Below are 21,659 nucleotides of genomic sequence, written 5' to 3'. Positions count from 1 at the left end.
TCATTTGAGCTTGGGAGTTCTAGACCAGCCTGGGCAATATAATGAGACCCAACCCTGCCAATAAAAAATAAAATTAAATTAAAAATTAAAATAAATAAATAAAAGAAAATCAGGTGGGGCTGGGCACAGTGGTTCACACCTGTAATCCCAGTGCTTTGGGAGGCTGAGGTTGGAGAATCTCTTGAACACAGGAGCTGGAAGCTGAGTCCAGGAGCCGTGATTACACCACTGCACTCAAGTCTGGGTAACAGAATGAGACTCTGTCTCTTAAAAAGAATACAAATAAAATAAATTGAGTTTTGTCTACTGGTCATCTTCTTTTTCTTTTCTTTTCTTTTTTTTTTCTGAGACGGAGTCTTGTTCTGTTGCGCAGGCAACAATCTCGGCTCACTACAACCTCCGCCTCCCGAGTTCAAGCGATTCTCCTGCCTCGGCCGCCCGAGTAGCTGGGACTACAGGCACACGCCATCACGCCTGCTTGTTTTTGTATTTTTAGTAGAGACAAGGGTTCACCATGTTGGCCAGGCTGGTCTCGAACTCCTGACCTCAAGTGATCCGCCCGCCTCAGCCTCCCAAAGTGCTGGAATTACAGGCGTGAACTGGTCATTTTCTTTTATTACTAGCTCATTGCGTTCCGGTCAAGGCACGGGATGGCCGGCTCGATTTCAGTTGAAATTCCCAAAATCTCAGCCTGGAAAAATCCAGAGGGTGATTTTCAGAGATTCTCCAGAGCTGCCGCGAGGGGGCGCCCGGCCCTGCCAGACCCGGAGCGCCGCGCGCGCGAACCGAGTCCGAACCTCACGGCGGCGTCCTGGGGCGTCCACAGTGAGGACGGAGTTTCCTTTCCTCAAGACCCACCCAGGAGGGGCCGCGGCTTCGGGACACCTGGGGCCGCTTCCTCTGTGAGGAGACGCTGCTGCAGCTCTGGAACACCTGGGACCGCCGAGGAGAAGGTGAGAAAACGGCTTCCTGTCCCCGCTGTGAGTGCAGCGGAGCGAGCGCGGCCGCATTTCCCGTCGGGCCGTTTGTACCCCGACCTCACTTTGTACAAGCGTCCCTTCGTGCAGGCTTGGGCGGGTCACCCGCAGCGCTGGCCAAGATGCCGCTTAGGGATGCGAGCTTGTTTCTGGAGGGAGACCCTAGTACCGGGAGAAGAGGAGGAACGGGGAGACGCCGTTGGGCTGTCGGGCGGTCGGGAGTTTGGGGATTGGCAGGCGCCACAGCCTGAGGAGGAAACAGACGCCCTCTCATCAGTGCTCGGTTTTTGTGTGTGTGTGTGTGTTTTTGAGACGGAGTTTCGCTCTTGTTGCCCAGGCTGCAGTACAATGGCGCGATCTCGGCTCACTGCAACCTCTGCCTCCCGGGTTCAAGCTATTCTACCGCCTCAGCCTCCCGAGTAGCTGGAATTACAGGGAACCGCCACCATGCCCAGTTAATTTTTTTCTATTTTTTAGTAGAGACGGGTTTCACCATGTTGGCCAGTCTGGTCTCGAATTCCTGACCTCAGGCAATCCACCTGCCTTAGCCTCCCAGAGTGCTGGGATTACAGGCGTGAGCCACCTCTCCTGGCCAGTGCTCGGTGTTTTAAGGCTCATTTGTTAACGTAGTGGACACAACACAGGAAAATGGAAAAGTAGCACATTATCATGCTCACGCCACTGCACTCCAGTCTGGGCGCCAAAGCGAGACTCTGTCTCTTAAAAAGAAAATAAATTGAGTTTTGTCTACTGGCCATCTTCTTTTTTCTTTTTCTTTCTTACTTTTTTTTTTTTTTTTTTGAGACAGAGTCTTGCCCTGCCGCCCAGGCTGAAGTGTAGTGGCGCGATCTCGGCTCACTGCAACCTCCGCTTCCCGGGTTCAAGCGATTCTCCTGCCTCGGCCTCCTGAGTAGCCAGGATTACAGGCGCTCACCACCACATCCAGCTAATTTTTGTATTTTTAGTGGAGATAGGGTTTCCTCATGTGGGCCAGGCTGGTCTCGAACTCCTGACCTCAGTTGATCCACCCGCCTCTGCCTCCCAAAGTTCTGGGGTTACAGGCGTGAGCCACCACAACCTGCCTTTTTTTTTATTTTTATTTTTTGAGACGGAGTCAAGACCTTGGCTCACTGTAAGCTCCGCCTCTCGGGTTCACGCCATTCTCCTCCCTCAGCCTGCAGGGTAGCTGGGACTACTGGCGCCCGCCACCATGCCCAGCTAATTTTTTTGTATTTTTAGTAGAGACGGGGTTTCACCGTGTTAGCCAGGATGGTCTCGATCTTCTGACCTCGTGATCCACCCGTCTCAGCCTCCCAAAGTGCTGGGATTACAGGCGTGATTGTTTTGTTTTAAGAGAGAAGGTCTTACTCTGTCACCAGGCTGTAGTGCAGTGGCGTGATCACAGCTCACTGCAGCCTCAGCCTCCTGGGCTCCAGCAATCCTCCGACTTCAGCCTCCCAAGTAGTTAGGAGTATAGGCACCAGCCACCATGCACAGCTAATTTAAAAAAAATTTCTTGGACAGGCACCATGGCTCACACCTGTCATCCCAGCACTTTGTGAAGCCTTGGCACGTGGGGATCACCTGAGATCAGAAGTTCGAGACCAGCCTGTTAAACATGGTGAAACCCAGTCTCTACTAAAAATATAGAAATTAGGTGTGCATGGTGGCACGTGCCTGTAATCCCAGCTACTCGGGAGGCTGCGGCAGGAGAATCGTTTGAACCTGGAAGGTGGAGGTTGCAGTGAGCCTAGATCGTGCCATTGCACTCCAGCCTGGGCAATAAGAGCAAAAAACTGTCTCCAAAAAAAAAAATTCCCACGCCTGGGATTACAGGTGTGAGCCACTGCACGTAGCCTGGGGTCTCTTTCTCCTTTTCTCTTTTCCTTTTCTTTTCTCCTTCCTTTTTCTTTTTCTTTCTTTTCTTTTTTCTTTCTTTCTTTCTTTTTTTTTTTTGATACTGAGTCTTGCTGTGTCGCCAGGCTTGTGTGCGCTGGCGCAAACTCAGCTCACTGCAACCTCTGCCTCCCGGGTTCAAGGGATTCTCCTGCCTCAGCCTCCAGAATAGATGGGACTACAGGCGTGTGCCACCACACCCAGATAAGTTTTGTATTTTTAGTAGAGATGGGCTTTCACCATGTTGGCCAGAATGGGCTCGATTTCCTGACCTCAAGTGATCTGCCCACCTCGGCCTCCCAGAGTGCTGGGATTACAGGCGTGAACTGGCCAACTTCTTTGATTGGTATCTCCATGCATTTGGGTCAAGACACTGGATGGTGGTCTCCATTTCAGTTGAAATTTCCAAAATCAGGGCCTGGAAAAATCCGGGCGCTGATTTTCAGAGATTCCCCAGAGCTGACGCGACGGGGCGCCTGGCCCTGCGAACCGCGTCTGATCCGCATGGCGGCGTCTTGAGGCGTCCATTGTGAGGACAGAGCTTCCTCTCAGGACCCACCCAGGAGAGGCCGCGGCGGCTTCGGGAGACCTGGGGACACCTGGGTTTGCGTCCGCGGTGAGGACAGGGAGACGCTGCTGCAGCTCTGGGACACCTGGGACTGCCCAGGCGAAGGAAAAGGCCTCCCGCCCCCGCTTTGAGTGCAGCGGAGCGAGAGCGGCCACGTTTCTGGTCGGGCCGTTTGTACCCAGACCTCACTTTGTACGAGCGTCCCTTCTTGGAGGCTTGGGCGGCTTACCCCCAGCGCAGGCCAAGATGTGAGTTACAGATGCGAGCTTGTTTCTGGGCAGAGACCCTGGTACCCAGAGAACGGCACCAGGGGGAACGCGGAGACGCCGTCAGGCGGTCGGGAGGTTGGGAGGCTGGGGACTGGCAGGCGCCACAGCCTGAGACTGGGGAAACAGGCGCCCCTGGATCAGTGCTTGGTGGTTTTTTTGTTTGTTTGTTTGTTTAATGGGAGTTTCGCTCTTGTTGCCCAGGCTGGAGTGCAATGGCGTGAACTCGGCTCACTGCAACCTCCACCTGTCGTGTTCAAGCGATTCTCCTGCGTCAGCCTCCTGATTAGCTGGGAATACAAGTGTGCGCCACGACGCCCTGCTAATTTTTTTGTACTTTTAGTAGAGACAGGGGTTTCACCATATTGGCCAGGTTGGTCTCGAACTCCTGACCTCAAGTGATCCTCCCGCCTTGGCTTCCCAAAGCGCTGGGATTACAGGCGTGAACTAGTCATCATCTTTGCTTGCTATGTGGAAAAATTCAGGCGCTGATTTTCAGAGATGCTCCAGAGTTGCCGCGAGGGGGCGCCCAGCCCTGCCAAACCCGGAGCGCTGCACGCCTGAACCGTGACCGATCCGCACGGCGGCTTCCTGGGGCATCCACTGTGAAGACGAAGCTTTCTCTCCTCAGGACCTAACCAGGAGGGGCCGCGGCTTCAGGACACTTGGGGGCACCTCGGGTCACGTCCGCAGTGAGGAGAGCGAGACGCTGCTGCAGCTCCAGGACACCTGGGGCCACCAAGGCAAAAGTGAAGAAAAGGCTTCCTGCCCCACTGTGAGTACAGCGGAGCGGGCGTGCCCGCGTTTCCCTTCGGGCTGTTTGTATCCGGACTTCACTTTGAACTAGCGTCCCTTCATGGAGGCCTGAGCGGGTCACCCGCAGCGCAGGCCAAGATGCCGGTTACTAATGCGCGTTTGTTTCTTGAGAGAGACCCTGGTACCAGGAGAAGAGGAGGAACACCGAGGTGGGGACTGGCAGGCGCCACAGCCTGAGGCCGAGGAAACAGGCGCCCCTGATCAGTGCTCGTGTTTTTTGTTGCTGCTGCTGTTGTTGTTTTGAGACGGAGTTTCACTCTTGTTTCCGAGGCTGGAGTGCAGTGGTGCGATCTCTGCTCACTGCAACCTCCGCCTCCTGGGTTCAAGCGATTCTCCTGCCTCAGCCCCCGCCAGTAGCTGAGATTACTGGCATGTGCCTCCACGCCCGGCTAATTTTGTATTTTTAGTAGAGGTGGGGTTTCTCTTATGTTGGTCAGGCTGGTCTTGAACTCCCAACCTCATCAGGGGATCCACCCACCTCGGCCACCAAAAGTGCTGGGATTACAGGCGTGAGCCACTTCGCCTGGCCAGTGCTCGGTGTTTTAAAGTTTATTTGGTAACATAGTGGAAAGAACACAGGAAAATGGAAAAGTAGGCACATTATCATGCTCACGCCACTGCACTCTAGCCTAGGCAACAGAGCGAGACCTTGTCTCAAAAAGGAAAAACAAATGTGTGCGTCTAATGGAAGTGAAGTCCTCAACAACAGTTTTTCTTTTGTTGAGAAAGTCTGTTTAATTTGCAGTATATTTGTTATGGTACATAAAATGACATCTGTTTTATAAACATTCTCATCCTAAGTTAGTTGACATGTATTAACTATATCAAGCTTTGACATTATACCATAAAATTAATTGAAGAAAGTCACTACTCTTTTTTTTTTCCTTGACCTTGACCATTTTAAATAAACTCAGATTTCATTAGGGTTACTTTATACTGAGCTGTAAACCCATATGGCCCTGCGGTGTCTTTTCTTATCTTTTTTTTTTTTTTCATTTGTTTTTGGAGTCTTGCTCTGTCCCCAGGCTGGAGTGCAGTGGCGCGATTTCAGCTCCCTGTAACCTCCACCTCCTGGGTTGAAGCAATTATCCGTCTCAGCCTCCCCAATAGCTGGGATTACAGGCACCTGCCACAAAGCCCAGCTAATTTTTTTGTATTTTTAGTAGAGATGGGGTTTCACCATCTTGGCCAGGCTGGTCTTGAACTTCTGACCTTGTGATCCACCTGCCTTGGCCTCCCAAAGTGTTGGAATTACACGCATGAGCCACTGAGCCAAGCCTCTTTTCTTTTTCTGACAAGGAGTCTCACTTTGTTGCCCAGGCTGGACTGCAGTGGTGTGATCTCAGCTCACTGCAACCTCCACCTCCCGGGTTCAAGCACTTCTCCTGCATCAGCGTCCTGAGTAGCTGGGATTACAGGCCTGCATTACCATGCCAGGCTAATTTTGTATTTTTAGTAGAGGTGGGGTTTCACTGTGTTGGCCAGGCAGGTCTCGAACTCCTAATCTCAAGTGATCCAGTTGCCTCGGCCTCCCAAAGTACTGGGATTGCAGTCAGGCCTGAGCCACCACGCCTGGCGTTTTTTTTTTTTTTTTTTCTTTCTTTAATTAAAATTTTTTTTTGTTTTTTGAGACGGAGTTTAGCTCCTGTTGCCCAGGCTGAAGTGCAATGTCCCGATCTTGGCTCACTGCAAACTCTGCCTCCTGGGTTCAAGCAATTCTCCTGCCTCAGCCTCCTGAGTAGCTGGGAATACAGGTGTGCACCAGCATGCCTGGCTAATTTTGTATTTTTAGTAGAGATGGTGTTTCACCATGTTGGTCAGGCTGATCTCTAACTTCTGACCTCAAGTGATCCACCCTCCTCTGCTTCCCAAATGATTGGGATTATAGGCGTGAGCCACTGCACTCAGCCTTTACATTTTTATTGATTGATTTTTTTTTTTTTTTTTGAGACGGAGTCTCGCTGTGTCACCCAGGCTGGAGTGCAGTGGCGCGATCTCGGCTCACTGCAAGCTCCGCCTCCCGGGTTTACGCCATTCTCCTGCCTCAGCCTCGGAGTAGCTGGGACTACAGGCGCCCGCCACCATGCCCGGCTAGTTTTTTGTATTTTTAGTAGAGACGGGGTTTCACCATGTTAGCCAGGATGGTCTCGATCTCCTGACTTCGTGATCCACCCGCCTCGGCCTCCCAAAGTACTGGGATTACAGGCTTGAGCCACCGCGCAAAGGTTAAGGATAAAGAAATGATTCTAAAAGCAGCGAGAGAAGATACACAAATAATGTTCAATGGAACTCCGATACATCTGACAGCAGACTTTTCAGGGGAAAATTTACAGGCTGAGAGAGTGGCATGACATATTTAAAAAGCTGAAGGAAAAAAAAAAAAAGACTTTTACTTTAGAATAATGTGTCTGGCAAAAAGTCCTTTAAACTTGATGGAGAAATAAGAACTTTTCCCAACGAACAAAAACTGAGGTATTTCATTAACACCAGACTTGTCCTACAAGAAATGCTAAAGGGAGTTCTCAACCTAAAAGAAAAAAAGTGAGTGAGCAATAAGGAATCATCTGAAGGTACAAAACTCACTAGTAATAGCACATGGAAAAACAGAATATTATAACATGGTAATTATGGTGTGCCAAAATCTCAAATAGAAAGAATAAACAATAAACCAATAAAAAATAACTACAACATATTTCCAAGACATAGACAGTAAAATAGGGAAGGAAGAGAAACAACAAAAAGTTTAAAAGAATGGCAGTGGAATTAAAGTGTAGAGTTTTTATTAGTTTCTTTGCTTGTTTCTTTGTTTATGCAATCAATGTTAAATTTTCCACAGTCTAAAATGATGTTATAAGATATTATATTCAAGCCTCATGGTAATTTCAAATCAAAAAACGTACACAGATATACAAAAAGTAAAAAGCAAGAAATTAGATAATATTAAAAGAGAAATCACCTTCACTAAAAGGAAGACAGGAAGAAAGAAAAGAATGATGAGAGGACAAAAATCAATCAGAAAACAAGTAACAAAGTGGCAGGAGTTAGTGCTTACCAATAATAACATTGGATGTAAATCAACTGAATACTCCAATCAAAAGACAAATAGTGGATGAATGGATAGAGAAGCAAGATAATAATCTGTGACCTACAAAAAAAATACTTTACCTATAAAGATACATTTAGACTGAAAATAAAAGGATGGAAAAAGTTATTCCATGCCAATAGAAACCAAAAAAGAGCAGAGATAGCTTTACTTATACCAGACAAAAATAGATTTCAACAAAAGACTATAAGAAGATGTTAAGAAGGTCATTATATAATAATAAAGAGATCAATTCATCAAGAGGAAAAATTGGAAATATATATGCACCCAACACTAAAGCACCTAGATAAATGAAGCAAATATTATAAGACCTAAAGAAAGAGACATCAATACAATAATGGCTGGACACTTCAACACCCTACTTTAGTCATTGGATAGACCTTCCAGACAGAAAATCAACAAAGAAACATCAGACTTAATCTGCACTATATAACAAATGAACCTAATAGATATTTACAGAAAATTTCATCCAACAGCTGCAGAATACACATTCTTCTTCTCTGCATATGGATTATTTTTAAAGGTTAGACCATAAGTTAAGTAACAAGTCTAAAAACATTCAAATAATTGAAATAATATCAAGCATTTTCTCTGACCACAATGGAACAAACTAGAAATCAATTAAAAAATGAATTTCAGAAACTATACAAACATTTGGACATTAAACAGTATGCTCTTGAATGATCAGAAGGTCAATAAAAATGTTAAAAAGAAAATGGAAAAATTTCTTGAAACAAATGCTAATAGAAACATAGCATAGCAAAACCTATGGAATACGGTAAAAGAGGTACTATTATGAAAGGAAAATTTATAACTGTAAGTGCCTATATAAAAAACAGAAAAACTGCAAATAACCTAACAATACATCTTAATTAACTAGAATAAAAAGGCCAAACCAAACTCAAAATTAGAAGAAAAGAAATATTAAAAATTAGAGCAGAAATAAAATTAAGAAAACAATGCAAAAGATCAATGAAACAAAAAGTTGATTTTTTGAAAAGTAAAACAGTTGACAAATATTTAGGCAGGCTAGGCAAAAAACAGAAAAGATACAAATTAATAAAATCAGAGGTGGAAAAGGAGACATTACAAGTAACACTTCAGAAAATCAAAGGATCATTAGTGGCCACTATGAGTAATTATTTGCCAACAAATTAGAAAACCTAGAGGAAATTAATTCTTAGACATACACAACTTACCAAGAGTGAAATGGGAAAAAAATCCAAAACCTGAACAGACCAATAACAGGTAACAAAATTAAAGCCATAATAAAAAAAAAAGGCTGTAGGACCAGACTGAAAAATAGAGAAGGAAAGAACATTTCCAAACTCATTCTTTGAGACTAGTATTACACTGATATCAAAACAAGGCAAAGACACATTAAAAAAAAAAACAAACTACAGGCCCATATTTGAGAATATTGATGCAAAAATTTGTAAAACAAACTAGCAAACTGAATTAAACAATACCTAAATAGGTAATTCATAATGACCAAGTGGAATTTATCCCAGGGATGCAAGGATGGTTCAACATGCCAATCAATCAATGTGATATATAAACAGAATGAAGGGGCCGGGCTCAATGGCTCATGCCTGTAATCCCAGCACTTTTGGAAGCTGAGGTGGGCAGATCACCTGAGTTCAGGAGTTCAAACCCAGCCTAGCCAACATGGCGAAATCCCATCTCTACTAAAAATAAACAAATTAGCCAGGTGCAGTGGGGGGCACCTGTAATCCCAGCTACTCGGAAGGCTGAGGCAGGAAAATCACTTGAACCCAGGAGGCAGAGGTTGCAGTGAGCCAAGATCATGCCATTGCACTCCAGCCTGGGTGACAGAGGAAGACTTTGTCTCAAAAAAAAAAAAAAAAAAAAAAAAAAGACAAAATCCATATAATCATTTCCATTATGCTAAAAAATATTTGATAAAATTTAATATTCTTTAATAATAAAAAGCCCATTGAAAACTGGGTATGGAATGAACATATCTCAACATATTAAAAGTCATATATGACAGACCCACAGCTAGTATCTTACTAAGTGGGGAAAAGCTAAAAGCCTTTCCTCTAAAATCTGGAAGATGACAAGAATATCCACTTTTACCACTGTTATTCAACATAATTCTGAAAGTCCTATCTGAAGCAGTCAGACAAGAGAAAGCAATAAAAGTTATCCCATTTGGAAAAGAAGTCAAATTATTGTTTTTGCCAATGACATAATCTTATATTTGGAAAAACATAAAGACTCCTCTGATAGGGTTTGAATGTATGTCCCCTCCCAAATCTCATATTTTAATTCGCAATGTTGGAGGTGGACCTGGTGAAAGGCAATTTAACCATCAGGGTGGATTACTCATAAATGTCTTAGCACCATCCCATTTGGTACTATACTCATGATAGTGAGTGAGTTCCCATAAGATCTGGTTATTTAAAAGTGTGTAACAACTCGCCCCTCTGTTTTTTGCTCCTGCTTTTTGCCCTGTGATGTGCAAGATTCTGCTTCAACTTCTGCCATGACCGTAAACTTCCAGAGGCCTTCCCAGAAGTGCATGCCAGTGCTGTCTTCTCTACAGCTTGTAGAATCATGAGCCACTTAAACCTCCCACCCAGTCTCAGATACTTATAGTGATGAAAAAAAAGCTTAATACAGAAAATTGGCACAAAGGAGTGGAAAATTGTTATAAGAATACCTGAAAATGTGGAACCAGCTTTGTAATTGGGTAAACAGGCAGAGGTTGGAAGAGTTTGCAGGACTCAGAAGAAGATAGAAAAATGAGGGAAAGTTGAGATGTTCTTAGAGACTGGTTGAATGGCTGTGACCAAAATGCTGGTAGTGATCTGGACAGTGAAGGCTGAGCTGAGGAGGTCTCAGATGAAAATTAGAAACTTAGGACCGAAGCAAAGGTCATTCATGTTGTCTTAACAAAGTGGTTGACTGAATTTCTGTCATGCCCTAGGGATATATAAAAGTTTGAATTTGAAAGTGATGGGCCGGGCGCGGGTGGCTCAAGCCTATAATCCCAGCACTTTGGGAGGCCGAGACGGGCGGATCATGAGGTCAGGAGATCGAGACCATCCTGGCTAATACGGTGAAACCCCGTCTCTACTAAAAAAAATACAAAAAAACTAGCCGGGCAATGTGGTGGGAGCCTGTAGTCCCAGCTACTTGGGAGGCTGAGGCAGGAGAATGACGTAAACCTGGGAGGCGGAGCTTGCAGTGAGCTGAGATCCGGCCACTGCACTCCAGCCTGGGTGACAGAGCGAGACTCCGTCTCAAAAAAAAAAAAAAAAAAAAGAAAGTGATGATTTAGGATTTCTGTTGGGAAAATGTCTAAGCAGCAAAGCATTCAAGATGTGGCCTGGCTGCTACTAACAACCTATGCTCACATGTTGGAGAAAAAAAAAAAGTTGTAACTTACTTTTACTTACAAGGGAAGCATAATGTAAAAGCTTGAAAACTTTGTAGCCTAGTCATGTGGCAGAAAAAATAAAAAGCTTTTATAAGAGAGGAACTCAAGCAGGCTGTGGAGCAATCACTTGTTAAACATATTTTTATAACCTTAAAAATAAAAGCAAGTGTTGATAGCAAGACAATGGGAAAGAGGAATTGAAGGCATTTTAGAAATCTAAAAAGCAGCCCCGCATCACAGGCCCTGAAGTCTAAAAGAAGAGAATAGTTTCTGGGATCAGGCCCAGGAGCTGCTGCCTTGGGTAGCCTTGGAACGTGGCTCCCTGCATCCTGGCCAGTGCTCCAGCACCAGATGTAGCACAAATTGGCCCAGTTACAACTCCAGTCACTACTTCAGAGGGTGCAAGCCATAAGCCTTGGTAGCTTTCATATGGTGTTAGGCCTGAGAGTGTACAAAATGCAAGAGTTGAGACTTGGGAGCCTCCACCTTTACCTCAAAGAATGTATAACAAAGCCAGGGTGTGCAGGCAGAAGCATGCTGCAGGGGTGCAGCCCTCATGGAGAACCTCTACTAAAACAATGCAGAGAAGAAATGTAGGGTTACAATCCCCATGTTAGCTCCCCAATGGGGCATGGCCTAGTAGATCTGTGAGGAGAGGATCACTGTCCTCCAGATCCCAGAATGGTAGATCTAGCTACAGCTTGCACCTTGCACCTGGAAAAACCAGAAGCACACAAAACCGGCCAGAGGAACACAATACCAGCCCATGAGGGCAGCTCTATGGGCTGAACAATGCAAAGCCACAAGGTCTAAACGTCTCAAGGCATTAGTGTGCCCTGGAAATGGGACATAGAGTCAAAAATAATTATTTTGGAGACTTACAATTCAATAACTGCCCTTCTGGGTTTCAGACTTGCATGGGTCCTGTGGCCTCTTTCTTTTAGCTGATTTCTTCCTTTTAGAATAGGAGTATTTACCCAATGCCTATGCCCCATTTGTATCTTGGAAGTACCTAATTTGTTTTTTATTTTACAGGCTTATAGGAGGAATAAACTAGCTTTGTCTTAGATGAGACTTTCGACTTTTGAGTTAAGGTTGAAATGAGTTAAGAATTTGGGGATTATTGGGAAGTCATGATTGTATTTTGATATATGAGAAGGATGTGAGATTTAGAATGGCCAGAGACAAATGATATAGTTTGGGTGTGTGTTCCCACCAAAATCTTATATTGAAATATAATCCTCAATGTTGGAAGTGGGCCTAGTGGGGAGGTGATTGAATCATGAGGGCAGGATTTCCATGAACAGTTTGGCATCATTTCCTTTGGTGACATTCTCACAATAGTAAGTTTTCATGAGAGCTGGTTATCTACAAGTGTGTGTAGCACTTCCCCCTGGCCTTTGCACTTACCATGGGATGTGCAAGCACTGGATTTATTTTTCACCTTGTCAGTTGTCAGAGGCTTCACCAGAAGCAGATGCCAGTGCTATGCTTTCTGTACAGCCTGTAGAACCATGAGCCAATTAAACCTATTTCCTTTATAAATTAACCAGTCACTGATTATTTTTACAGCAATGTGAGAATGGCCTAATATATCCACCAAAAAACTATTAGAAGTAATAACTCGAGTAAATTTGCAAAATACAAAATCAACATATACAAATCAGTAGGATTTCTATATGCCAACAGTAAACAAACTGAAAAAGAATTCAAAAAAGTAATCCTATTTACAATAGCCACAAATAAACTGTGTGGGAATTTACCAAAGAAATAAAAAGTTTTCAACAATTAAAAATGTAAAACACTGGTAAAAGAAATGAAAGAGAACACACAAAAAAAATGGAAAGATATTTCTATGTTCACAGATTGGAAGAATCAGTATTTTAAAAAATGTCCATATGATCCAAAGCAAGCTATACATTTCATGCCATCTCTGTCAAAATAACAATGACATTCCTCACAGAAATAGAAAAAAAAAACTGAAATATATATGGAACTACAAAACACCATAATAGTCAAAGCTATGCTGAGTATATAAACCAAAACTGGAGGAATCCCATTACCTGGTTTTAAATTATACTATCAAACTATAGTAATTAAAACAACTTGACACTAGAATAAAAAGACATAAAGACAAATGGAATGAAATAGAGAACTTAGAAGCAAACTCATACAGCTAAACTAAACTTATTTTCAACAAAAGTGTCAAGAACATACAACAAAAAATAAGACCGTTTCTGTAGCAAATAGGGCTGGGAAAACTGACAAGCCATAGGCACAAGAATGAAACTAGAACCTTATTTCTTGCCACATGCAAAAATCAAATTAAAATAAATAAAAAACTTAAATCTAACACCTCAAACTATCAAAATTTTACAAGAAAACATTGGGGAAACTCTTTAGGGCATTGGTTTGGGCAAAAATTTCTTAAATAATGCCCCATAAGCACAGACGACCGAAGCAAACATGGACAAATGGAATTACAGCAAGTCAGAAAGCTTTTTTAAAGTGAAGGAAACAATAAACAAAGCGAAGAGAAAACACACAGAATGGGAAAAAATATTTGTAAATTACCCATCTGAAAAGCAATTAATAGCTACATGATATGGTTAGGCTTTGTGTCCCCATCCAAATTTCATATTGAATTGTAATCCCCAGGTGTTGAGGGAGAGACCTGGTAGCAGGTGATTGGATCATGGGGGTGGTTTCCCCCATGCTGTTCTTCTGATAATGAGTGAGTTATCATGAGATCTGATGGTTTTATAAGGGGCTCTTCCCTCTTTGCTTCACATACATGCTGTCTTGCCTGCTGTCATGGAAGAGGTGCCTACTTCTCCATCTGCCGTGATTGTAAGTTTCCTGAGGCCTCCCCAGCCATGTGGAACTGTGACTCAGTTAAACATATTTCCTTTATAAATTACCCAGTCTTGCCAGGCATAGTGGCTCATGCCTGTAATCCCAGTGCTTTGGGAGGCTGAGGCGGGTGGATCAGAGGGTCAGGAGTTCAAGACCAGCCCGGCCAAGATGGTGAAGCCCCATCTCTACTGAAAATACAAAAACTTAGCTGGGCATAGTGGCAGATGCCTGCAATCCCAGCTACTCAAGAGGCTGAGGCAGAGAATTGCTTGAACCCAGGAGGTAGAGGTTGCAGTGAACCAAGATCGTGCCAGTGCACTCCAGCCTGGGTGACAGAGCAAGACTTCATCTCAATAAGTAAATAGATACATAACCCAGTCTCAGTTTTTTTTTTATAGCAGTGCAGGAACAGACTAATACACTGCAATATATTGAGTTCAAAAAATTCTATAGAAAAAAATGTAGTAATCCAATTAAAGAGTGGACAAAAATTTAAATGGACATTTATGAAAAGAAGACATACAGATGGCAAACAGGCAAATGAAAAGGTGCTCCACATTACTGATCATCATGGAAATGCAAATCAAACCCAAAATGAGATACCATTTCACCCCAGTTAAGGTGGCTTTTATCCAGAAGTGAGTCAAAAACAAATGTTGCTAATAGCCAAGATTTGGAAGAGACCTAAATGTCCATCAACAGATGACTGGATGGAGAAAATGTGGTACATGTACACAATGGAGTACGATTCAGCTGTAAGAAAGAATGAGAGGCCGGGCGCGGTGGCTCAAGCCTGTAATCCCAGCACTTTGGGAGGCCAAGACGGGCGGATCACGAGGTCAGGAGATCGAGACCATCCTGGCTAACACTGTGAAACCCCGTCTCTACTAAGAAAATACAAAAAACTATCCGGACGAGGTGGCGGGAGCCTGTAGTCCCAGCTACTGTGGAGGCTGAGGCAGGAGAATGGCGTAAACCTGGGAGGCGGAGCTTGCAGTGAGCTGAGATCCGGTCACTGCACTCCAGCCTGGGCGACAGAGCAAGACTCCGCCTCAAAAAAAAAAAAAAAAAAAAAAGAATGAGAGTCTGACATTTGCAGTAACATAAATGGACCTGAAAGTCTTTTAGGTTAAGTGAAATAAGGCACAGAAAGACAAATGTCACATGTTTTCACTTATTTGTGGGTGCTAAAATTCGAAACAATTGATGTCATAGAGATAGAGAATATAAGGATGGTTACCAGAGGCTGGGAAGGGCAGTGGGGGAACAGGGGATTAGTGGGGATGTGAAATGGGTACAAAAAATTGTTAGAAAGAATGAGTAAGACAGTATTTGATAGCATAACAGGGTGATTATAGTCAAAAATAATTATACATTTTATAAAAACTAAAATAGTATAATTGGATTGTTATAAGCTATAAATGCTTGAGGGGATGGATACCCCGTTTTAAATTACGTATTACTCATTGCATGCCTGTATCAAAGTATGTCTTGTACCCCCATAAATATATACACCAACTATGTACCCACAAAAATAAAAATTAAAATTAAAACCAAAAGGGAGGAGAGTATAATGAGGCATGTGTGACCCATGGCTTGAACTAGCTTTTCAGGTTAACTTTGAAATGTCCTTATCCAAGAAGAGGGGTCCATTTAGTCAATAGGGGCTTAGAAATTAATTTTAATTTATAAGTGGAAAAAAGAAGGATTTTTAATCCTGAGCTATAGCTCTCAGTCAATCAATCCCTGCAGGGAGCCCTGATCTTTACTCTGGAGATAAACACTAGTTTTCTTTTCCATGGAATAACACCATATTTCAAAATGAGGGGAAACATCTTGAAACTAAGAGGTACAGCCTTATTAAATTTGATTTGGTTTCCATTGTAATTAATCACGTGTGTTCCAGAGTTTGTCTTCCGTCTTCTCCTTTAGGCCTATGATCTGTTCAACTTGCTCAGCTCCCTGCTCAACAGCAAGAAATCAGTTAGAATTATTTAAAAACCTCATTGTGCCTGGGAGCGGTGGCTCATGCCTGTAATCCCAGCAATTTGGGAGGCCAAGGTGGGCAGATCACTTGTTGTCAGGGGTTTGAGACCATCCTGGCCAACAGAGTGAAACCCCACTTGATAGGTGTCATGTCCCTGGTTGCAGGCTGCCACCCTGTTAGCATGTGCTCTAGCCACTCCCATAATACACTGCTTATCTACCACGCAGCAGGTGAGCACAAATATATGCAAATCTTGCCTGGTCAGATCATACATCAAGGTTAGCCTCTCAAATTTGTCTATGAATTTTCCTGGAACCTCTGAAAACTGTTTTAGTTTTTCCTTGCATACGGCTAATTCAGACATAGAAAGGGGTACGTATACCTATATAGTGTCCCTATTATCATCTGTCACTTCCCAGAGAGGGCAAACATTCAACTTTGCCAGCTGATAAGAGGCCCAACTGCATGTTGTTCTGGTGAAGCTCAGGTGTTCTCCTCAGTTTGGGTCATCTAAAAGCCTGCACAGTGACAATGGCCCATCTTTCACGGCAGGAATATCCCAACACCTATCCTTAGCTTGAAGAATCCAATATTACCTTCACTCTGTATGGAGACTGTGGTCCTCTGGAAAGGTGAAAGGGCTAATCCCACTCTAAAGAAGACTCTAGCCAACCAATAGAAAAAGAGGGAATGCTCCCTAACTCATTTTATGAGGCCAACATCATCCTGATACCAAAGCCTGGCAGAGACACAAAAAAAGAGAATTTTAGACCAATATCCCTGATGAACATCGATGCAAAAATCCTCAATAAAATACTGGCAAACCGAATCCAGCAGCACATCAAAAAGCTTATCCACCATGATCATGTGGGCTTCATCCCTGGGATGCAAGGCTGGTTCAACATTCGCAAATCAATAAACATAATCCAGCATATAAACAGAACCAAAGACAAAAACCACATGATTATCTCAATAGATGCAGAAAAGGCCTTTGACAAAATTCAACAGCCCTTCATGCTGAAAACTCTCAATAAATTTGGTATTGATGGAACGCATCTCAAAATAATAAGAGCTATTTATGACAAACCCACAGCCAATATCATACTGAATGGGCAAAAACTGGAAGCATTCCCTTTGAAAACTGGCACAAGACAGGGATGCCCTCTCTCACCACTCCTATTCAACATAGTGTTGGAAGTTCTGGCTAGGGCAATCAGGCAAGAGAAAGAAATCAAGGGTATTCAGTTAGGAAAAGAAGTCAAATTGTCCCTGTTTGCAGATGACATGATTGTATATTTAGAAAACCCCATCATCTCAGCCCAAAATCTCCTTAAGCTGATAAGCAACTTCAGCAAAGTCTCAGGATACAAAATTAATGTGCAAAAATCACAAGCATTCTTATATACCAGTAACAGACAAACAGAGAGTCAAATCATGAATGAACTTCCATTCACAATTGCTTCAAAGAGAATAAAATATCTAGGAATCCAACTTACAAGGGATGTAAAGGACCTCTTCAAGGAGAACTACAAACCACTACGCAGTGAAATAAAAGAAGACACAAACAAATAGAAGAACATACCATGCTCATGGATAGGAAGAATCCATATCGTGAAAATGGCCATACTGCCCAAGGTAATTTACAGATTCAATGCCATCCCCATCAAGCTACCAATGAGTTTCTTCACAGAATTGGAAAAAACTGCTTTAAAGTTCATATGGAACCAAAAAAGAGCCCGCATTGCCAAGACAATCCTAAGTCAAAAGAACAAAGCTGGAGGCATCACGCTACCTGACTTCAAACTATACTACAAGGCTACAGTAACCAAAACAGTATGGTACTGGTACCAAAACAGATATAGACCAGTGGAACAGAACAGAGCCCTCAGAAATAATACCACACATCTACAGCCATCTGATCTTTGACAAACCTGAGAAAAACAAGAAATGGGAGAAGGATTCCCTATTTAATAAATGGTGCTGGGAAAATTGGCTAGCCGTAAGTAAAAAGCTGAAACTGGATCCTTTCCTTACTCCTTATACGAAAATTAATTCAAGATGGATTAGAGACTTAAGTGTTAGACCTAATACCATAAAAACCCTAGAAGAAAACCTAGGTAATACCATTCAGGACATAGGCATGGGCAAGGACTTCATGTCTAAAACACCAAAAGCAACAGCAACAAAAGCCAAAATTGACAAATGGGATCTAATTAAACTAAAGAGCTTCTGCACAGCAAAAGAAACTACCATCAGAGTGAACAGGCAACCTACAGAATGGGAGAAAATTTTTGCAATCTACTCATCTGACAAAGGGCTAATATCCAGAACCTACAAAGAACTCAAATTTACAAGAAAAAAACAACCCCATAAAAAGTAGGCAAAGGATATGAACAGACATTTCTCAAAAGAAGACATGCATACAGCCTACAGACACATGAAAAAATGCTTGACATCACTGGCCATCAGAAATGCAAATCAAAACCACAATGAGATACCATCTCACACCAGTTAGAATGACAATCATGTAAAAGTCAGGAAACAACAGGTGCTGGAGAGGATGTGGAGAAATAGGAACACTTTTACAATGTTGGTGGGACTGTAAACTAGTTCAACCATTATGGAAAACAGTATGGCGATTCCTCAAGGATCTAGAACTAGAAGTACCATATGACCCAGTCATCCCATTACTGGGTATATACCCAAAGGATTATAAATCATGCTGCTATAAAGACACATGCACACGTATGTTCATTGCAGCACTATTCACAATAGCAAAGACTTGGAATCAACCCAAATGTCCATCAGTGACAGACTGGGTTAAGAAAATGTGGCACATATACACCATGGAATACTATGCAGCCATTAAAAAGGATGAGTTTGTGTCCTTTGTAGGGACATAGATGCAGCTGGAAACCATCATTCTCAGCAAACTATCGCAAGAACAGAAAACCAAACACCGCATGTTCTCACTCGTAGGTGGGAACTAAACAATGAGATCACTTGGACTCGAGAAGGGGAACATCACACACCAGGGCCTATCATGGGGAGGGGGAAGGGGGAAGGGATTGCATTGGGAGTTATACCTGATGTAAATGACGAGTTGATGGGTGCTGACGAGTCGATGGGTGCAGCACACCAACATGGCACAAGTATACATATGTAACAAACCTGCAGATTATGCACATGTACCCTAGAACTTAAAGTATAATAATAATAATAAAAAAAAGAAGACTGTAGTTAAATCAGAGGCCTATCTCTAACACCGATAGCTTACTGTGGATTTGAACTGCTCCAGAGTAAAACTTATAATGAAGTCCTGTTAACAGACTGAAGGCCTTTCCTAACCACAGATCTCCTAATAGAGGAAGGACTCATCAATTACAGAAATATGTCATCAATCTAGGACAGGTGCAAAGGCACTCTGTAAGTGTGGAAACTGGAGTCCTCCCCTCCCACATGGGAGGAAAATTCAGTTTCAGGTCAGCTAGGAATTGAGTCTTAGTAAAGACGTGGGAGGAAGTTCTCCAGCTGATCAGCTTTCCCCAGCGTGGAAAGGACCACAGCAGGGACACCTGAGCTCTCCAACAGACGTTCAACGCCAAGGGGTTCACAAGTGGGTACACCTGTGTGGAAGTAAAGCTGTTGCTTATTCTGGGAGCCGAATCCGAGGCTGGGGGAGGTGGGCGCGGGGCTGTTTCAGCGTTGGCGGAGGGCGGGCTGAGTCACTGTGTGTCTGATCTTCCTCCTCGCGTTTCTCCTGCCACCCTGATCCCGCCTTAGCCATGAGAGAGATCGTGCTCACGCAGGCCGAGCAGTGCGGGAACCAGATTGGTGCCATGGTTGGCAGCCGGGGCTCTGAGGGCTCAGCTCGGGCATGCCGGGTGGCCAGGGAAGATGTTGGCAGTGGTTGGGGCGGGGGCGGGTCCTCTGCATTGCGGCCCCTGGGCTCCCTGCTGGGGACGTGGTGGGACTGGGTGGCTGGTGAGGCCGCTGGGGTGGACCCTAGGGACACAGCGGCCTAGGGATGGGGGTGAGGATGGGGGTGGGAGAGGGGCTGGGGCTCCGTGACTTAGCCCTGGCCTGTCTGGCCCCTCCCCTCTCTTGCAGTTCTGGGAGGTGATCTCTGATGAACATGCCATCGACTCCGCTGGCACCTGCCATGGGGACAGCCGTCTGCAGCTGGAGCGCATGGAAGTATACTACAAAGAGGCCTGCGGTGAGAGCCCCGTCCTTCCCCCACCGCCCTCCTGGGAACGTGGTCCTCCCCTCGCTCATGCCCTCCCGCCCCACTCTGGTGGCAGGTATGTGCCCCGCCCTGTGCTGGTGGATTTGGAGCCAGGCATCATGGACTCTGTGCGCTCAGGGCCCTTCCGGCAGATCTTCAGACCGGACAACTTCATCTTCGGTGAGCTGTGGGGGAGGACTGGGGTGAGGTTCTTTGGCCGCTCAAAATCTAGGAGTGCCCCAAGGTCATCGCGGTGGGAATTGTGGAGTCAGGGCCCCCAGAACACCCTCCTATCCTCCGAGTGGAGTGGCTGCATCTGCCTCCTAAACGGGCTTTGGGAGGAAGGCCCAGGTGCCTCTTCAAGGTGAAGAGCTACTGACTTAAACTCCCTGCAGGGAGCTGAGTTGGGGCCTTGGATACTGAGTATCAACAGTATCAGGATGCCACCGCCCAGGAGGAGGAGTTTGAGGAGTATGCTGAGGAGGAGGCCTAGAACTTTCCTTTTCTAGGTAAAGGGGGGAAGCAGTGTGGATTCTTTACTGTGTTCTGACTGCCATGTGTCACTACGCACTTGTTCGTGTCTTCACCTCTCCTCCTCCTGCATTTTAAAGCATTTTTATAGTATATGATTTTGCCTAATAAAGTATCCTCATAGCATCTGGTTTCACCTCCACCTTCTTTTTATGGGCCCTCTGGCTACTGCTGCCAGATGCACATTGTTGTCCTGCAAGGCTGAAGCTGTCTGGGTTTGTTTCATGCCCAGGAACAAGCATTCCAGTGGCTCCAGGAGGGGTCGGCATGGGCTGTGGACATGGCAGGCAGGCTTCACCTGAACTTAGGGATGCCCTGGGCCTTGGCGGCTACGTGGTGGAAACCTGTTCTGAAGGCAAGCCTTGGCTTATCCCATGTTCCAGACTTCTAGGGGACCAGCTCCCCCTCTGTTTCTTGAACTCAAAGTGGTCAGTGACCCTGGTGGGCAATGTCCCCAAAGTCCCATCTCAGGATAGGCATGTGGTCAGGCTCTGAACCAGCAATGGAGGGTGGGCAAGTAGGACCCCAGCTGCTCCATCACCATGACGGCCTGGGTGTGTTTGTGTGACCTCATTCTCTTGAGGTGGGTATGGGATATCTGGCAGGGACTAGTGGGCAGAAATCAAGCCCAGTGTATACTCACACGCACTGACCCCTATGCAGAAGGGGATTAGGTCCTGGGGGCCATAGATGGTGGTTGCTGGGCCTGTGTGCTCAGGGCAGCCTCTCCAGAGGCACAGATGGGGTTTCTGAACAGGACCTGGGGAGACGGGCAGGTGCTCACAATGCTGCTTCCCCCAACTGGCAGCCAGTGAGAAAAACGCCCGAGTGGAGGTCGGACCTGCCCAGTCTGGAGGCCTGATGCTCTCTGGAAAGGTGGCTAATGCGTACTGTCTGTGTCTCCCTGTCCCCCACTCCAAAACTTCAGGGCAAAAATAACCCAAGATCGTCAGGATGAGACTGGTGAGGGTGGCACCTTTGCGGATAGGCCCTTTAGCCTGGCAGAGTCTCCTCCCCAGGCTTCT

At 44.8% G+C, this 21,659-nt stretch overlaps 1 protein-coding gene across 3 annotated transcripts; it reads left to right on the top strand.

The window, feature by feature from the left end:
- The first annotated feature begins 397 nt into the window (after positions 1-397).
- Positions 398-20,760, top strand: LOC114675927 (uncharacterized). 3 transcript variants are annotated; one of them, XM_077945643.1, is made up of 5 exons: positions 407-953; positions 4,339-4,482; positions 19,986-20,094; positions 20,180-20,283; positions 20,499-20,760. In XM_077945643.1, the coding sequence occupies exons 1-5, from the start codon at positions 651-653 to the stop codon at positions 20,610-20,612; spliced, it is 774 nt and encodes a 257-aa protein (XP_077801769.1). In that variant the 5' UTR covers positions 407-650; the 3' UTR covers positions 20,613-20,760. The 3 variants fall into 3 exon arrangements, 2 of the variants coding, with proteins under 2 accessions (XP_077801770.1, XP_077801769.1); XM_077945644.1 differs by lacking the exon at positions 4,339-4,482 and having other exon boundaries at positions 398-953; XR_013397878.1 differs by lacking the exons at positions 19,986-20,094; positions 20,180-20,283; positions 20,499-20,760 and adding an exon at positions 10,116-10,881 and having other exon boundaries at positions 821-953; positions 3,912-4,482.
- Positions 20,761-21,659: the final 899 nt, after the last annotated feature.

This window comes from Macaca mulatta, chromosome 9 (assembly GCF_049350105.2).
Source record: "Macaca mulatta isolate MMU2019108-1 chromosome 9, T2T-MMU8v2.0, whole genome shotgun sequence".
Classification (NCBI taxonomy): domain Eukaryota; kingdom Metazoa; phylum Chordata; class Mammalia; order Primates; family Cercopithecidae; genus Macaca; species Macaca mulatta.
The sequence above is the reverse complement of the archived record's forward strand: the minus strand, read 5'-3'. Positions and strand labels throughout refer to the sequence as shown.

Coding starts and splice junctions, on each gene's coding strand:
- LOC114675927 (XM_077945643.1), top strand. CDS start 651: ATGGCCGGCTCGATTTCAGTTGAAATTCCCAAAATCTCAGCCTGGAAA. Junction 954..4,338: donor CTGGGACCGCCGAGGAGAAG/GTGAGAAAACGG, acceptor TTCTCTCCTCAG/GACCTAACCAGGAGGGGCCG. Junction 4,483..19,985: donor AAAAGGCTTCCTGCCCCACT/GTGAGTACAGCG, acceptor CCTCTCTTGCAG/TTCTGGGAGGTGATCTCTGA.